The sequence below is a fragment of the Theropithecus gelada genome, chromosome 7a (assembly GCF_003255815.1).
Source record: "Theropithecus gelada isolate Dixy chromosome 7a, Tgel_1.0, whole genome shotgun sequence".
Classification (NCBI taxonomy): domain Eukaryota; kingdom Metazoa; phylum Chordata; class Mammalia; order Primates; family Cercopithecidae; genus Theropithecus; species Theropithecus gelada.
The window spans coordinates 51,816,221-51,833,885 of NC_037674.1; the positions used below are offsets into that span (position 1 = coordinate 51,816,221).

Sequence of the window (17,665 nt, forward strand, 5' to 3'; positions counted from 1 at the left end):
GTGTTCTACAAATATAAAAGTGATGGTGTCATTTGGGGCTGAAAAACACTTTATTTTGAAAATGTTTTATAACAGCTTTTCATGGGAAATAAAGCAATGCTGTTAACTTCATCTTGCATTTTTCTAGTCTTTACTGTGATTAAAAAGTAGTCCAGTCAAAGTTGTACAAAGGAAATAAAGCTGGACTAAGGAGCCTAAGACTTTCTCTTTGGTTTGCCCTCCTGGGACAGATTACCTTTCCAAATTCAATTCACGGAAAAGCATTTGGAACTATCAGAACTGTCATGTTAAGCACCTAAGTGGTACTTTCATTCCAGAGGAATCGTTGTTTTCATTTATCTGACCAATTTATAATATAGGGTCAAATTCCTAGTGGTTATCTATGCTCTCTTATCCCCATTTTTATACCTGTCTTTGAAAGGAACAGATACATGAAGAGGAGACTTAGGTTTCCCTTTCGTGAATAGTATATCCCTTAGTGTCTTGATTTTTTTTTTTTTTTTTTTTGTAATTTGGTTAAACTTACTTAAACCTGGAAAAAGGTAGTATTTGATAAATGTCAGCTAGTTGAGGGGTGGGGAATTGAGTTGAATGGAAATAGTCACTGCCAAATGTAAAGCATGACTGGAGAGCCAGAGTGATAAAGCAGGGGTCCCTTTTTCCAGATCCTTTGTAACAGTGTTATGTGATCTCTTCTAGAAGATTCTGAAAGATAATCCTGACTTGGAACCTAGGAAACCATCCAGTGGGTTTCTGCAGCTTAGGTGGTTCAGATCCTCATCAGCACCTTTGTTTTCTGTGCCTCAGTTTGCTTACAATGATGTTCTCAGTAGCTGTAATTTGCTGCTTGTGTTTGAATACTTAAGCATTTTCTTTTTGGGTTTATAAGCATTTTTATTTTAACAAGAGTTAGAAGTTTTACTCTGCTTTTGTGGGCTCTAGGTTAGCTGCTTGGTTGTTTATTTGTAAAATGACTATCAGGGAACCATGTGTGCGCATTTTAAGTATCTTTTGTTGTCAGAGCAATTAGAATTTTATTAAGGTATTATATGCTAATTCTGTCAATTTACTTCATTCTCCACCTCACATTTATTGAACAGCAAAGTATGAAAGTAATGTGTCCCATAACTAGCCTTCAGAAGAATTACAACTGCTATATCTCTGAACCTTCAAGAAGTTTGTGCATCATTTAAAAAAAAATTATGAAATCCCTGAAGATAGCTGTGTCCTACATTTGGAAAGATACAAAAACTGACCATTCTGGCAGGCAGTTTTGGTTGCTGGTGCTTGAGATAGAGCCACACAATGATCTCAGTGGATTTATGGAGAAAAATAGATACAGAAAGTTAAAGACAAAAAAAATCTTTTTCTTAAGCAGTGACAGGTAAAGAGGTTGGCTTGGTTAATCTTCAGTTGTGTTTCCCTGTATTAAGACAGTTTTATGGTGGGGATGGTAGTGGTGATGAATTTGTTTGAAATTTGTCCACTTACAATAATCTTTATGGTAGCTGTCACAGACAACTTCATCCTCACAGGCCTTAAAATTACTATGAAACTAATAGGATGGATAAGAACAAAGGACCTGAATAATTAGATGCTTAGATAATTGTTCTGTGTTTTCATAACTGTGGTGAAAAAGAGCGGTGCTAGAAGCACTTAAACATTCTATGTACGGGAAAACTGCCAGAATTTGTATTGGAATTTTTGAGCACCATTCACTGTTTAAAAACTGACAATATTATAGGTCATATTTATTTTAAAGAGAAATAGTAGGAAAACTTATCTTTTCAAGGTAGATATAAAGCTTAGTTAACTTTATCAGAATTACAAAACTTAAAGCATGTGAAAGATTGAAAACATTAATACATAGGTTTAAATGTTGGTCATTATTTTAGATGTCTTTCAAAGTAGATTGTGTCTTAAATATTAAACTGAACAAACCTTGAAAATGATGTAGAGTTTGTGCTGAAGGTTGAGTTTCCTAGGGTGGTGGATATTTTATAATATGGAAAACAAAATCTTCTTATTGTAAGACATTAAAAAAATTTTAGTCAAAACCAGGAGATATTACTTATAATTCTACCACTCAGAATATACCACTATCAGAATTTTGTATCTTTCCAGTTACCTGCTCATATTTTTTCTCCGATGCTTATATATGTTCCCTCTCCCTTAAAAAAATCAGATTTTTTTGTAATCTGCTTTTTCACTCAACAATATTGTAGATCCATGTTATAACTTACTCTTTGTGTTTAGGCAAGATGAATTCTGACCACACCGAGGTGGCCAACCTTGTCCCTATGATTCCAGATCCCTCAGAACTAGAGGTCTAGTCTCAGGGAAAACCCAGATTTTCTTGGTTTAACCCACCTGACAGCTAATCACTGAAAATGGGTGGGCTGGTCGAGTCCTTTGGTTAGGTTTTGTGTCAAGAGAGGGAGGTGGAAAGATGGGAGGGAGGGAGGTAGCAAAACTGGTCTCAATGGAACTATGTAAGTTAATATAGAATGGCAAAGGGATGTTTCTTCCAAGAAAGAAATTCTAAGGAAGGAAGGAAAGTGGAAGGGAAGGCAGCAGTTCTCAAAGTTTTGTGGTCAGGACTCCTTTACACTCTTGAAAATATATTGAGGACCCAAGGGCTTTGGTTTATGTAAGATGTCTGTTGGTGTTTATCACTAGAAGTTAAATCAGAAATATTGAAAACATTAACTCTTTAAAAACTCATCATATATTGTTATAAATGCTTTTATGAAACAAAATTTTCTAAGCCAAAAATAGAATAGTAGCACAGTCTTACATTTTTTGCAGATTTCATTGATGTTTGGTCTGTCATTTGCTTTTGCATTTAATTTGTTATATGGTATTTGCTTGAAATAATGTAAACAAAATCTAACTTCATACAGACACCTGGTTGGAAAAATTCTAGAATATTTTAATGGCCATTTTAGATAATTGTGGATTTTTTTTTTTTTTTTTTTTTTTTTGAGATGGGGCTCACTGTGTTGCCCAGGCTGGAGTGCAGTGGTGTGATCACAGCTCACTGCACCCTCAGTCTCCTGGGACTCAGGTATAGGCCATCTTACCTGGCTAATTTTTTGTATTTTTTCTAGAGCTAGGGTTTTGCCATGTTGCCTAGGGTTCTTTTTTGATACTCCATCAAAACTTGGTCTTTCTTGAACTTTGGATCTTTTACCCTTGCGTGATATAACATCATGCATTGGTCATTTAGATAATAATGGTTCACCGAGATCTTCTAAATGTTGATACATTTGATTTTACAGTTTCAATATACATTCATCAATATTGCCATCAATGTTATCAGGATATACTTGGAAAACAGTGGTGGATACAAGTTTTCAAAAACTAATTTTTTGTTCAAAAACTTGCATTTTATTATAGCTGTTTTATTATTGAATTTTATTATGGCCTGTCTGTTGTTTTTCTTGAAATGACAGAATCTTATTTTTTGAGGAAAATCCAAAAACAAGTTGAAATAACATTGTCAGTCATCCTTTCAAGTAAAAATGGTATTCCATTAAAGTGGTTAATTCAGTTCACGACTTAATCACACAAGGGTTTTTTCTCAGGCAGTCTGTAGGAATGCTCCTATGTACTTCCCATTTCATCACTTGAAATACTAAAAAGACATATTCAAGGATTAAGATGTAGTAAAATTTTCACTGCTTTATCATAGACATTCTTTTTATTTTTGAGACAGGGCCTTGTTCTGTCACCCAGGCTGGAGTGCAGTAGCGTGATCACAGCTCACTGGAGACTCGACCTTCTGTGCTCAATCAATCCTCCTGCCTCAGTTTCCCAAGTAGCTGGGACTGAAGGCATGCAACCACCATGCTTAACTAATTTTTGTATTTTTTTGTAGAGATGGGGTTTCACCATGTTGGCCAGGCTGGTCTTGAACTCCTGGGCTCAAGTGATCCTCCTGCCTTGGCCTCCCAAAGTGCTGAGATTACAGGCATGAGCCACCATTCCCAGCCTTATCGTAGACATTCTTAAATGAAACTGATCTTTTGTTGCTCTTCCTTTTTAAACATTTCCTGTGCATAGTGAAGAATACCATGACTACTAGTAGTTTGGTGTTACCGCCTTTATTTGTGCTAAAGTGCCAGCATTTTTATCCACCATTGTGTCTTCACCCTCACAGCATATGTCAACATGTTAATATTCTTGTAAAAATAGTTTGGACCTGGGGGTCTGAGGGGCCCCACTTTGGGAACCATTGAAAATAAGTACTTAGATCTACAGTGTATCATATCTTTCCATCTACAAGATTAAAAACATGATTTCACTTGTTTTTCTAATTTTCTTAATATGGTTTTGAGGGGTTTCAGTCCAGAGTGACAACATATATGTTGCTTGGCTTATGCTGAAGTTTACTAGACAAATACTAACCTAATAAAATGAGATCCTAAGTGTAGTTGCAGTTTCTTTAGCCTAAGGAAAAAGAAACTTAAAAACTAAAACAGTAAAAATGGTCCAAGATGGTGTATTCCCAACGTGTGCTGAAGAATTTGAATAAGAAAATGCAGTACTCAATAAGAAGTGTTCTTTAAGAACAGGATTAATTCTGAAGAGTTTCTCATTTAGCCTGTAAAGAGATTTGGGGCACAGTAAGAGTTAGAGGAATGAGAATAGTAAATAACCCATTATTGACCAGGTATATTATTAATGATGTCCTCCATCAATACAACTTATTCTTAAAAGAACATTTGTCAAAATTCTTTAAAAATATTCAGTTTCTGTGGCTTCAGCTATAAATCGTAGTTCTCAAAGCAGTGTTTCCTAAAATTGTTTCTGCAAAATTGTTTTCCATGTTGTTCTGAACCTAGTTGTTCTGAAGCTAATATATAATAATAATGGTTTTCCCCCAATTTATAATAGAAAAGCATACAAAGTAACAGAGTAAATGTCTGTTAGTGGGTGAAAGCACATAATGCTTAGTTCGTTAGCTTTTTTCAAAAATCACATGTATTTAAAAAGATATGGGCCTGGCGTGGTGGCTTATGCTTGTAATCCCAGCACTTTGGGAGGCTGAGGCGGGCGGATCATGAGATCAGGAGTTCAAGACCAGCCTGGCAAACATGGTGAAACCCCATCTCTACTAAAAATACAAAAAATTAGCTTGGCATGGTGGCATGTGCCTGTTATCCCAGCTACTCAGGAGGCTGAGGCAGGAGAATCGCTTGAACCTAGGAGGCGGAGGTTGCAGTGAGCCAAGATTGTGCCACTGTACTCCAGCCTGGGCCAGAGAGCAGGACTCCGTCTTGAGGTTAAAAACAAAATGCTTGTGTGTGTGTGTGTGTGTGTGTGTGTGTGTGTGTGTGTGTGTAGTAATGGCATTTCTTGGTAGTACTTCGTTTGTGTGATAGGTTAAAACATTAGAATTTTATGGTGTTTGAATTAGTTTTCTCTTTCTCTGTAACAAATTTGGCAGCTTAAAGCAACAAACATCTCACCATTTCTGTGGGTCAGGATTTTGTGCAATTTATCTTGGGTTCACTGACTTGGCCTCTCACCAGGCAGTGAAGGTGTTGGTGGCAGCTGTGATCATCCTAAGGCAGGATAAGGAGAGAATCAGTCTCCAAGCTTACTCATGTAGATGTTGGCAGGATTTATCTCACAGGCTGTTGGACTGGGCCTTTGTTTCTAGACGGCTTTTGGTCTGAGGCCTTTTATAATCCCTCGCCATGTGGGCCTCTCCATAGGGCACCTCATCACATGGCAACTGGTTTCCATCAGAGGGAGCAATGGAAAAAGCAGGAGAAGGGTGACCAAGGCAGACATCATAGTCTCTTGGTAGCCTGATCTCAGAAGTGATGTTATTACTTTTGCTGTATTCTCTTTGTTAGAAGTGAGTCACTAGGTCCAGGGGCGGGAATGTTTACAAGGGTGTGAATGGCAGGAGGTGAAGGTGATTGGGGCCATTTTAGAGGCTGCCTACCAATGTTGAAGAAAATCATTGATTTCTATGAGCTGTAGCAACAGACAGTGCTATGCAAGGAGAATAGCTGTCTCAAAAGTCCGGCCTCTCACATGGTTTTTAACGTGTTGTCTTTTCCCCCATACATTTTGTTTAAATCCGTGGTCATCTTGCCATTTAGTGGTGTGGTTTAATTGCATATTTGGGTTAGTCTGTATGTAAATGTTTAACATAGGTGTCTCTGTGTTAAACAGGAATCCTATCCATCTTCTTCACCAATATGGTTTGTGGACTCTGATGACCCAAATCTGACATCAGTTCTGGAACGTCTAGAAGATACTAAGAACAACAATTCGGTAAGAAAATAAGCCAAGCTATTTTCTTTTTTCCTCATGAACATTACATATAGAAATTAAATGTTAAGAGATCATATGATATAAAAGCACGATTAATGATTATAATCTTGTAGGAATTAAAGAGTAGGTTTTGTGTTGTTGTTGTTGTTGTTGTCTTTCAAATTCTGTTTACTACCTGGTCTCTCTTTTTTATTTCCCACATGTATAACCTTAATTTCGATTACGAATTAGGGATCTCTTTTTCCCTGAATTCTAACCATTAAGCCAAATCAAGCATTTTGGGTAGAGATCACTAGCCAAGATGGGAAGCAGAAAAAAGACCAAGGTGGAAGTGAAGGAAGAGATGGGGAGAATGACACCAGAACTAGTATGAGGGAATTGCCTTTTCTTTCAAGGTCTGTAAGTGCAGCAAAAGTCAAAGGTATTCAAATACAAAGTTTTATTTTTGTTTTTAGTATATAAAGAAATATAACTTTCTGTGTTGCAAAAATTTTTAACACTTTTTTTCTTGATTATAAAACTCATGAGCAAACATTGTTGAAAAAATTAGTAAAATATAGACAGGAAAAAAATATTAAAATCTTCCATAATTTCTCTACCTAATATAACCACTGTTGACATGATGGTTATTTTCTACCAGTATATATTTTTTCTTCGCTAGTAAAATACATATAGCTTTATACATATGTTTAAATAGTTGAGGTCATATTCTATATTGTTTTATATCAGTTTAAAACACATTTACTGGCTGGGTACGGTGGCTCACGCCTATAATCTCAGCATTTTAGGAAGCCGAGGCGGGCAGATCACTTGAGGCCAGGAGTTCAAGATCAGCCTGGCCAACATGGTGAAACCCTGTCTCTACTAAAAATACAAAAATTGGCATGGTGGCACATGCTTGTAATCCCAGCTACTTGGGAGGCTGAGGCAGGAGAATTCCATGAACCTGGGAGACAGAGGTTGTGGTGAGCCAAGATCACACTACTGCACTCCAGCCTGGGTGAGACTCCGTCTCAGGAAAAAAAAAAGAAAATTACTGTATTTTCCCATGATATCATAAAGTCTTTATAGAAATATAATCCTCATTCTTTTCAGCTGACATGATTGGTTATCTAAAAATATTCAGAGGAACCAACCGGAAAAAAGAGTTTTTAAGATTACTGGTTAAAAGGTCTGTTACATAAAAGTTAATAGCTTTCCACAATTTTAGCTATAATCACATAGAAGATACAGTGATAAAGTATTTTTTCAAGTATTTCGACAAAAATTAAATACCTAGGAATCAACTTAGATGTGCAGGACTTTTATCAAGAACACAACAGTTTTGCTGAGTGGAAGGAAAGATTTGCATTCTGTGTTCCTGTATGAGCAGATCTCATGTTATAAATGTCACTTATCATCATGTCTTCATATTCGTAAATGTAATTTCTGCTGGGTGCAGTGGCTCATGCCTGTAATTCCAGAACCTTATGATGTTGAGGCAGGCAGGTTGCTTGAGCTCATGAGTTCAAGACCAGCCTAGGCAACACGGTGAAACCCCGTCACTACAAAAAATACAAAAATTAGCAGGGTATAGCTGTACACACTTGTAGTCCCAGCTACTGAGGACGCTGAGGTGGGAGGATCAGTTGAGCTTGGGAGGCAGAGATTGCAGTAAGCCTAGATTGTGCCTCTGAACTCTAGCGTAGGTGACAGAGTGAGACTGTCTCAAAAAAAATATATGTATATGTATGTGTGTGTGTATACATATATGTATATATAAAATACATAATACGTGTATATACCCATATGTGTATGTGTGTGTGTGTGTGTGTGTGTGTGTGTATATATATATAAAATAAATTTCAGTACAAATCCCAGCAGATTTATTTTTGGAAGTTAACAAAATGACTCTAACGTTTAAGAGTAAATGATAAAAAAAAAACAAATAGACTCGTTCAACGAGATGTTCAATAAAATGTTGTGTACTAACCCTGTTCCAGACAGATAAAGGCAATGGAAATTTAGAACCAGAGTCATGCAAATGAGAATTTAGCGTAAGGTGAAGGTAGTATTTTAACTTAATAAGGAAAGGACAGATTATTCTGTAAATAGTCTTAGGAAAACTATTTGAGGAAGTTTGAGTCTCAACTCTGATTTTTGTCAAAATAAGTTATAGTTGGTGTAAACACATCTATTCTTAAGAACAGAAGGCTGGGCGTGATGGCTCATACCTGTAATCCCAGAACTTTGAGAGGCCCAGGCGGGTGGATCAGTTGAGGTCAGGAGTTCAAGACCAGCCTGGCCAACATGGCGAAACCCCATCTCTACTAAAAATACAAAAATTAGCCAGGTGTGGTGGCATGTACCCATAATCCCAGCTACTTGGGAGGCCGAGGCAGGAGAATTGCTTCAACCTGGGAGGCAGAGGTTGCAGTGAGCCGAGATTGTGCCACTGTACTCCAGCCTGGGCAACAGAGCAAGACTCTGTCTCCAAAAAAAATATTTTAAGAGTTAAGGCTGAGGCTTAGCACAGTGGTTCATGCCTGTAATCCCAGCACTTTGGAAGGCCGAGGTGGGAGGATTGCTTGAGCCCAGGAGTTTGAGATCAGCCTGGGCAACATAGCAAGACCCTCTTTCTCTTTCTCTCTCTCTCTCTCTCTCTCTCCATATACACAGACACACACACACACGAGTTAAGGTTTGTATGGAGAGCCATGAAGGTAAGAGGTAAAAATTAAAAGCTAGGTGGACACATGTTTACATCCCCAGCAAGGGGGTTGATGGGAAAGAATGGTAGACATAGTTCTGTTACCGCTACCTCCTTTTAGGAAGTTGCTTCAGAAGATCTAAAGATAATGGTTTTATAATAGCAAAAATGAGTTACTTTTCAGTGTCTAAAATATTAAGTAAACATGTTCATAAGGTTAAATGAAATAGGATATAACATTGGGCCTAGTTTTTTAAAAAGTGAATATATTTACATGAAGGAGAAAACAACTCACCTCCCACTCTTACAGCCTCTGCCAGTTTATCATAGCCTAGTTTCTTAAGAGAATAAGCTGCATGTCTTCACCTTTTTTCACTGAAGTTATTATAATCTGGATTGTACCTTCATTGTTGCACTAAAATTTATCTCCTAGTTGCCAAACCTAGTGGCACCTCTCTTAGTCCCCAAATTGACCCCTCTGCAATATTTTGATACTGTTGATTGTTCCCTTGTTGAAACATTCCTCCATTCTTAATGTCCACCAATAAAGAGTTGGTTAAATAAAAATTACAGTGTATAGTTTTACAATAGAATATTCTGTTGTAGGCAAAAACAAACAAACAAACAAAAAAAACAGTCAGTCTTTCCATAAGAGCATATGCAAAGTTCTAAGATACATTAAGTGAAAAAGCAAGGCATAAAATATTGTGTATAATTGGCCCCTTTAGTATACAATGTGAAACAATCTATATGCTTGTTTATACTTTTTACTTTCCTGGTGGGTACAGGAAACTTAATAGTAGAACACAATTTAAAAAATACTGGCTTCTGTGTCAGGCTCTGTGATAATTGTGATAATCTAATGGAACTTTCATCGGGTTACTGTCTTGTTTTGATCTTAACACCCTGCCTTGGTCTCCTCCGATCTCTTCTTCCTTGGCCTACTTCTTTCTTCTCATTCTGTGCTTTCTCCGAGTAATCTTTTACTCCCATTACTTTAGTCATGACCTCTGTTCTAGGGATTCCTAAATCTGTATTTATCTCCAGCTTCAAACCCATATATCTGTCTGTATATCATATGTTAGAGAATCTCACTTGGAGTGCCATGGGTGTTCAAAATGATGACATTTAAATTTGCATTTACCCACCTCCTAGCACTCTATCAGCCCCGTGTTTTTCCTCGATAATTCTCCTTGTGATTGTGAGTGGGGAAAAAATGAAATAATCCAACTAGTCCCCTATGCCTAAACCTGGGAACTGTCGTAGTGTTCTTTTATATACTACCATTCTCTGACCTCCCCCCGCCAAACTAGTAATTTTCTAAGATCTGACCTTCTGAATGTCTCTTACAATTTTCTCTGTGATCTCAGTTTCTTCCTCCCATCCCTCAAATGCTTTTTTGGTGTGTGGGGGAAGGGAGGAAAATTGAAATTCCTGGAAAATGTACTACCCTGTCTTTCTTGTTGCTTGGTATGACTCCACTACCCTGCTGCCTCACTCCCCAGCACTCCTGGAGCTCCTCACGTGCCAGAGGTCAGAGTGTCTAGGTCTGTGTCCAGATCGCCTTGCGTCGTCTTCATTATGCACTTAGCACACAATAGAGCATATTGGGTGGAATCCACACTGGAGCTTGGTTTCCTTTTAAGCATGAAGATTTTTGTTGGATCCTAATTTACCATTCAACCTTCCTCATTTCCATTTGCTCCATTGTCCACTTTGGGAAGGCTTATTCTTTGCTTCGTTAACCCATTCTAATCCTGTGTCGTCTTTCTTTGTCCTTTGTAAACCTGCTTCTTTCTCTTCATCTCTTTTCTTGGTCAGAGCCACCTAGGAAACTGTTCCCGACTAAGTGAAGTGAGTTGCCTTATTAGATCCCATTTGAGTCACCTTATACATTGAAAAACATTTTAAACAATGAAAACCATACTTGTACACATAATTTACCTTGCTTATTTGTTTAAAGCAAATATGCTTACAAAACAATCTGGACTTAAACATGGAAATTTACAGTTATTCTTTGCAGTTTTCCTAGTGAATTATTGTTATTTTTTAGACAGACACTTAAGAACCTACTAAGTATCAAGTGTTTTATAGGTTTCATTAATCTTGACCATTCTGGGAAAGTTTTCACTTCTTTGTTTTACAGATGGGGCAGACTCATACTCAGGGAATTAGATACGATATCCAAGGTCATCTATCAGATTGCCAGGCTCTGTCTACTAGATCACATTTGCTTCTGTACTTTTAAATGAATATGTCTAGAATATATAATTTTATAATCCATCTGTATCAGCACTGCCTGTGTGTGTCTGGGTTATTTTTTCTGTTTTTTTTTTTTTAATTTTTATTTTTTTTGGTAGCCTCGTTAATGCATTAATGTTCTCTTGTCTGAAGTTGTAAGTTTCTCAGAAAACAGGTTAGCAGTGAGAAATTGGACAATGTCTGGAACTTCCTTCTTCTGCCCTTATTGTTGTCATTCTGCTAGGTATCAGTTGTAGTGATTATACCCCAAGCCACAGTAACTTTCTTATACTAGAGGATCCTGAAAATATTTTAAAGACTACTTTTTAAATCTGTAAGCTGCAGTTGAGCAGTAACAAACTTTTTCATTTCCTACTGGATTGATTACAGTAGTCATAACATTATTGATGTCTTCTAAGGGCTCTTTAACATAATGCTTATTTACTGAAATGTGTTTTGTAGCTTCGTCAGCAATTGAAGTGGTTGATATGTGAACTCTGCAGATTATATAACGTTCCTAAGCACCTGGATGTTGAGATGCTAGATCAACCACTACCCACGGGTCAGGTAAAGTAAAAATTCTCTAGCGTTCAAGAGCTAAAATAAATTGTCTCAAGCAAAAGTCAAACTAGGATGATTTTTCTTTTTGTTATTCAACTTGTTTAGAAGTTAGTTTCTTTTTTGTTCCTATTGAATTGTTTTGTTTGTTCTGTTTTAGGTACTAAAAATAAACTTTACATTCTTTGGAGCTGCTGGTATTTACTATACAGGCAAATAGTTGCCCTTCTCCCTACCACCACCTTTTTGTTAATATTGCTGGTTTCCCTAAATGCTCTTGCTTCTTTCATTGTTTGTCTTTGGTTATTCAATTTCCTTCACCTGGAAATGTCATCTCCTTACATCTGTCTATGCTTTTTAAGAACTAACCCAAATGTTATCTCCTGCAAGCAACAGAAATTTCCACTAGTTCATGACCACTACTAACTTCATTCTGAATTTACCTATTTAGGCATCAGTTATTTATTTTTTTACTATAATACATGATAATTAGCTCTTATACCACCCACTTACCACTCACCTCCCTTTCCTCAAATATTATCTTTAGTCATGTAAGTAATCACTAATTATCATTAGGACTTTGTAGAGTAAAGCCAAGTTTTCTAGAATATTTAGGATAGGATATTTCCTTTCTTGGTGCAGCTTTTAGTTTTGCAGTATCTTCCTCATAATAGTAATTTTTAATTTAAAAAATTATGTTGTAGCCCTTTCTGTGAGGTTTCCCTTTCTTCTGAAGCCTTTGGCTCCTCTTGCCCGTCTTGGCAGGTTTTTCTTTGGGTTGGCTGTGCAGATGCCATCTTGAGGTTTTTCTCATCTGCTCTCCTGCAGTAGATCCATTGTTTCTTGGATCTCATGCCATCTTTCGTGGCTTACCCTTTCTCATGTTGCCTGACTAGGTAAAACCCTAAGAAAGCATGGAGCAGTACGTTTTCTGAGCTGTAGCTTCTGAAAAAATACTGTCCAGTGTTTGGGTTTTGGAGCCAGACCGAGATAGGTTTGAATCTTGGTTCTGCTACTTATTGGCTGTATGCCCTTGGGCTGATTCCCTAATTGCTCTGTGCATCAATTTTGAATTGGCAAAATGGGAGAACCAGTAATAGTATTAGTACCTATGTTTTTGGGGAACTATGAGGATTAAATGAGTTGGTACAAGTAAACCATTTAGAACAGTGCCTGGTGCATAGCACATCCCCATCAATGTTCACTTCTGTTATATTCTACCCTCCCTCATACTTGATTGATAGTTTGGTTGATTATATATTTCTGGGTTGAAGATAATTTTACCTTAGAATTTCAAAGTCTGTGCTGTTGTCTTCTAACCAGTCGTGGTGGTGAAGCCTCATGCCATTCTGAGTTTCAGTCATTTATGTATGGCTTTCTCTCTGGAAGCTTTTAGGAGTTTGTCTTTTCCTTGGTGTGCTGAAACAGCACAACATTATACTTAGTGTGGGTCTTTTTTCACTCACTGTACTGAGTACACCAAATGGATAGGCCTATGGATAGGCTCTTTCAAATTTGGAACCTTGAATCTTCTCATATTTTTGTTGTTAACTTTCTCCTTTCCATTTTATTTGTTCATTTTGAAATGTCTGTTAATGGGATTTTAGACCTCTTGTCTTGAGTCTTGTATCTCATATTATTTCTGAATTATTTTTCTTTAATTTTAAAATCTAGAATATTTTTCTTTCAACTTTTGGAAATTTTATTTGGACAGTCATAACTTTAAGTCTTATTTATTATTGCTTAACCAATTATCCCAAAACTTAATAGCATAAAACAACAAATTTGCCTGTCACTATTGTATGACTTAACTGGGGCTAGTTGGACAGGTTTTCTGCTGGTCTCATTTGGCACCTCTCACTGTGTGGTTTAGATGGTGACAGGGACTGGTCATCTGGATGCTCAGCTGTAGTGGATTGTCTGAGATGGCTTCTTCGTCCACAGGTCTGCTGCCTGGTGTTTCTTCATCTGGCCTCTCTGTGTAGCGTGTCATCCTCTCAGGCCTCTTCGTGTGGCTTCTCATTCTCCAAGAGGATAGTCAGTTCCTATTTTTGGCTTCCAGAAGCACAGAAGTGGAACTGCCAGGTGTTCTTAAGGCTTAGATCTGGAATAGGTCCAATATCATTTCTACCAAATTCTGTAGGTTAAAGTGAGTCTCGGGGCCCACCCAGATTCATTGTGGGATGGGCCCATCCAAGGACGAGCCCTGAGTTCTAGGAACCTTTTCTTCACTGATTATTTTTTATTCATATTCTATTTTTGTTTTATGGATGTAATATATTCATAAGTGTCTTTAAGGAGCTATTTTGATACTTTGACCCTCTCCCTAGCATCTCTTTTTTCTTTTAATACTTTTTTTCTTAGTTTATTTTGGTCTTTTTTTTTTTTTTTTAACCTTTCCTCAAGTATGTATTCTATGTTGCTCATCATTTGTAGTCTTTTAATTCCCTTTTTTGTTCATATTTGAGAGAGGTACTAAAAGACTGATTGGGAGCCTGGGTGTGGTGGCTCACACCTATAATCTCGGTGCTTTGGGAGGCCGAGATGGGAGGATCACTTGAGCCCAAGAATTAAGACCAGCCTGGGCAACATATTGAGACCCTATCTTTACAAAAATAAAAAATTAAGTGGGTATGATGGCACCTGCCTATAGTCCCAGCTATTCAAGAGGCTAAGGCAGGAGGATCACTTGAGCCTGTGAGGTTGAGGCTGCAGTGGGCTGTGATCATGCCAGTGTACTCCAGCCAGCCTGGGTGACAGAATGGAACCCTATCTCAAAAAAAAAAAAAAAAAAAAGACTGAAAGACTGATTGGGAGTTCTTCGTGGCCAAGACTTGTCAACTGATAGCTTTTAGTGGGAATTTAGGCTGATTCCCAATTGTTATTCCCTACCCCTCTATCTTATCTCCTGGTGCAATCATAAATGGTGGCTGGAACTACTCCATTCCTCTGGATATGAAATCTGTGTTTTCTTGCCTGGGGTGGATGTATGTTTGCTTGGGTTCTGCTTAAGGAGATGTGGTAGAACAGTGTTTCAGGGCCTGGAAAATGTATTCTGTATATAGGCTTTTGTTAATCTGTTTACAGTGTTGCCTATCTGTCTCGCTTTCTGGGGTACCTAGTGTCTGAGTCTAGAGCCTCTTCAGGGTGCTGTGAGATAAATTTGCCTCCTTGTTATCGATATCCCCCTAACCTCCACCTTTGTGGGCTTTGCTCCATTAATTAACCATTTTCCATTTACTGTTATTGTCTAGAGGTGAGTTCTCGTCTGCTGGTAACCGCATTCCTTTTTTGTAATTGTGTGTTTATTCTTCACCGTAATTTTAGTGGAGTCTCAGGACAAAGAGCAAATGGGAGAAATATGTGTTCAGTATTCACTTTTCCTTCTGTGTTTTTTTTTTTTTTTAATAGAGTCTCTCTGTTGCCCAGGCTGGAGTGTAGTGGCACAATCTCAACTCACTGCAACCTCCGCCTCCTGGGTTCAAGTGATTCTCCTGCCTCTCAGCCTTCTGAGTAGCTGGGATTACAAGCACATGCCACCACAGCCAGCTGATATTTTATAAACATCTATGATCACGTGGCCAGTTTTTTTTTTTTTTTTTTTTTTTTTTTTTCCTGAGTTGGAGTCTCACCTGCCGCCGAGGCTGGAGTACAGTGGCGTGATCTCGCCTCACTGCAGCCTCCGCATCCTGGGTTCAAGCAATTCTCTTGCCTCAGTCTCCCCGGTAGCTGGGATTACAGGTGTGCGCCACCACGCCTGGCTAATTTTTTGTATTTTTTAGTAGAGATGGGGTTTCACTATGTTGGCCAGGCTGGTCTCGAACTCCTGACCTTGTGATCTGCCCGCAGCCTCCCAGAGTGCTGGGATTACAGGCGTGAGCCACTGCCCCTGACCCCTCACTTTTCCTTCTGTAGGACATTTGCAGCTTGTGTTTTTCACTGAATATCACATGGCCTTAATGCATAGAGAGCTAGCTGGTTTTTCATGATTATGCCCACGATTCTATGTAGGAATTTAACTTGTGAATTCCTAATTTTAAATCATCCTTGCATTTCTATAGTAAACACCATTAGAATGGATATGGTAATATTTTATTTTTGGATTTTTACTTCTGTATTAAGCTTATACTTTGTTTCCTTTTAGGCTCTTATTTCAGTATCAAGGGTATGCAGGGCTGACTTTGAAAGCTTTACATCTTTTTTTCTAAGATCTAGGATGTAGATCTAGTTTACACAGTAATTTTCAACTGGAGATTTTTGCCTCCCGTGGGACGTTTGAAAATATCTGGAGCCATTTTTGGTTTTCACAGCTAGTCATGGTAGGGGGTGCTGTTGGCATTTCTTGGGTAGAGAGGATGTCACTAAACATCCTACAACACACGGGAGAACCCTCCACAAAGAATTGTCTGGCCCAATATATCAATATTGCTGAGGTTGAGAAACGGTGGTTTAAATAAAACTCCAATCTGGAGGATGTCTTTGACTGTCTTTTTCCTTTTTCTATGTATTGGTCTCCAGATTTTCCTCTTCAGTTTTAGTAACCGTAGATTAAAAAAAAAAGATCGCTTTATGTATACTTCTAAGCTGTTGCATCATATTCACATGTGGCTGTATGCCATTTTCGCTTCAAAAGTTTTCTTTATCTTGATTACTTTTCGAAGGCTCGGCTGTTTTATTATATTAGTCTTGCGAAAGAATCCTCCTTTAGTTTTATTTTTTAAATCTAGTGTTTTCTTTTTCATTTTTTGCTTATGTCTTAATTCCCCTTTTTATTTTGCTTTTTCTGATTTAGTGGATTAATGTAATTTAAATTGCTTTTTAAACAAACATGTAAGGGTATACATTTTCTTTGGGTGCTGTTTGAGTTTATTGCACAAGTTTTAAAATCTATTTTCCAAGTAATTTTATTCCATCATTCATTCACATTGCCATACTATTAAAACTTTTTATTGTGAGAGATAAAATGTATTGAAAATATGTAAAACATAAGCTTAGTGTAACACATAATTAGAGTGAATACTTGGAAACCAACACCTAGCCAGCACCCAGGTGAAGAGAAAGGAACATTGCTCGCACTGTGGAAACCTTCTGCAGGCTTCTTCCCGATCACTGTTCCTCTATACGCTTATCTTTCCTTACGTTTCTCTAGTGTTATCACTCATGTATGCATCCTTGAACAATACAGTGTAGTGTTGCCTATTGTTGAACTTCTGAAAATCATACTATATGTATTATTTCATTTTTGTTGTGCTCAACATTGTGTGTGAAATTTGTTCCTATTTTGTGTAGCTATAGTTATTTTGCATTGCTGTATTTATTCCATTGTTTGAATACACCCTACCATTTATCCCCTTGACTAGATACAGACATGTGGGTTGTTTCCAGTGTTGTTAGGAACAGCGAATGCTGCTGTGATCATTCTTGTCTGTATTTCATTGTACCCCTGTGCCAGCATTTCTCTGGGGTACATACTTAAGGGCATGAGGATCAATTTCTTCTTTTACTCAAGAGTTATCTAGGAAAAAAAACTTTTTAAAAAGCATTTTCAGGTGGCTTTTCAGTTATTTTTAGTGCATTAATATGGTCAGAGAATATGGCCTGTGACCTTTCAGCTGCATTATCAGCAATCGTGTAGATTTCACTATTGGTGTTAATGTTGTCTTTGCTTATTGTTGCTTCTTGTATTATGTCTCCTGCTCCCTGCCCCTCAAGTATATCTCTGAATAATATCCTGTTTTTTTGTTTTGTTTTGTTTTGTTTTTACCTAGAAAGCATTTGCAGGGTTGTGTATGGAGAGCGTCCCTTGAATACTTACTGTCTGTTATCATTTGTTCAACAAATATCTGACTCTGTATAAAGTATTCCACATTGGTGTGGAGAATC

At 37.6% G+C, this 17,665-nt stretch overlaps 1 protein-coding gene across 3 annotated transcripts in view; it reads left to right on the forward strand.

Moving 5' to 3' along the window:
- The window catches only part of UBE2Q2 (ubiquitin conjugating enzyme E2 Q2), a 59,282-nt gene that overhangs the window by 5,259 nt on the left and 36,358 nt on the right, over positions 1 to 17,665 (forward strand). The window contains exons 2-4 of one of the 3 annotated variants that reach the window (XM_025390502.1): positions 6,193 to 6,294; positions 8,453 to 8,455; positions 11,687 to 11,786. In XM_025390502.1, the coding sequence (XP_025246287.1) occupies positions 6,193 to 6,294; positions 8,453 to 8,455; positions 11,687 to 11,786 (205 nt within the window). Of the gene's footprint in view, positions 1 to 6,192; positions 6,295 to 8,452; positions 8,456 to 11,686; positions 11,792 to 17,665 lie in introns of all 3 variants that reach the window. The other 2 variants (XM_025390501.1, XM_025390503.1) reach the window with 2 other exon arrangements.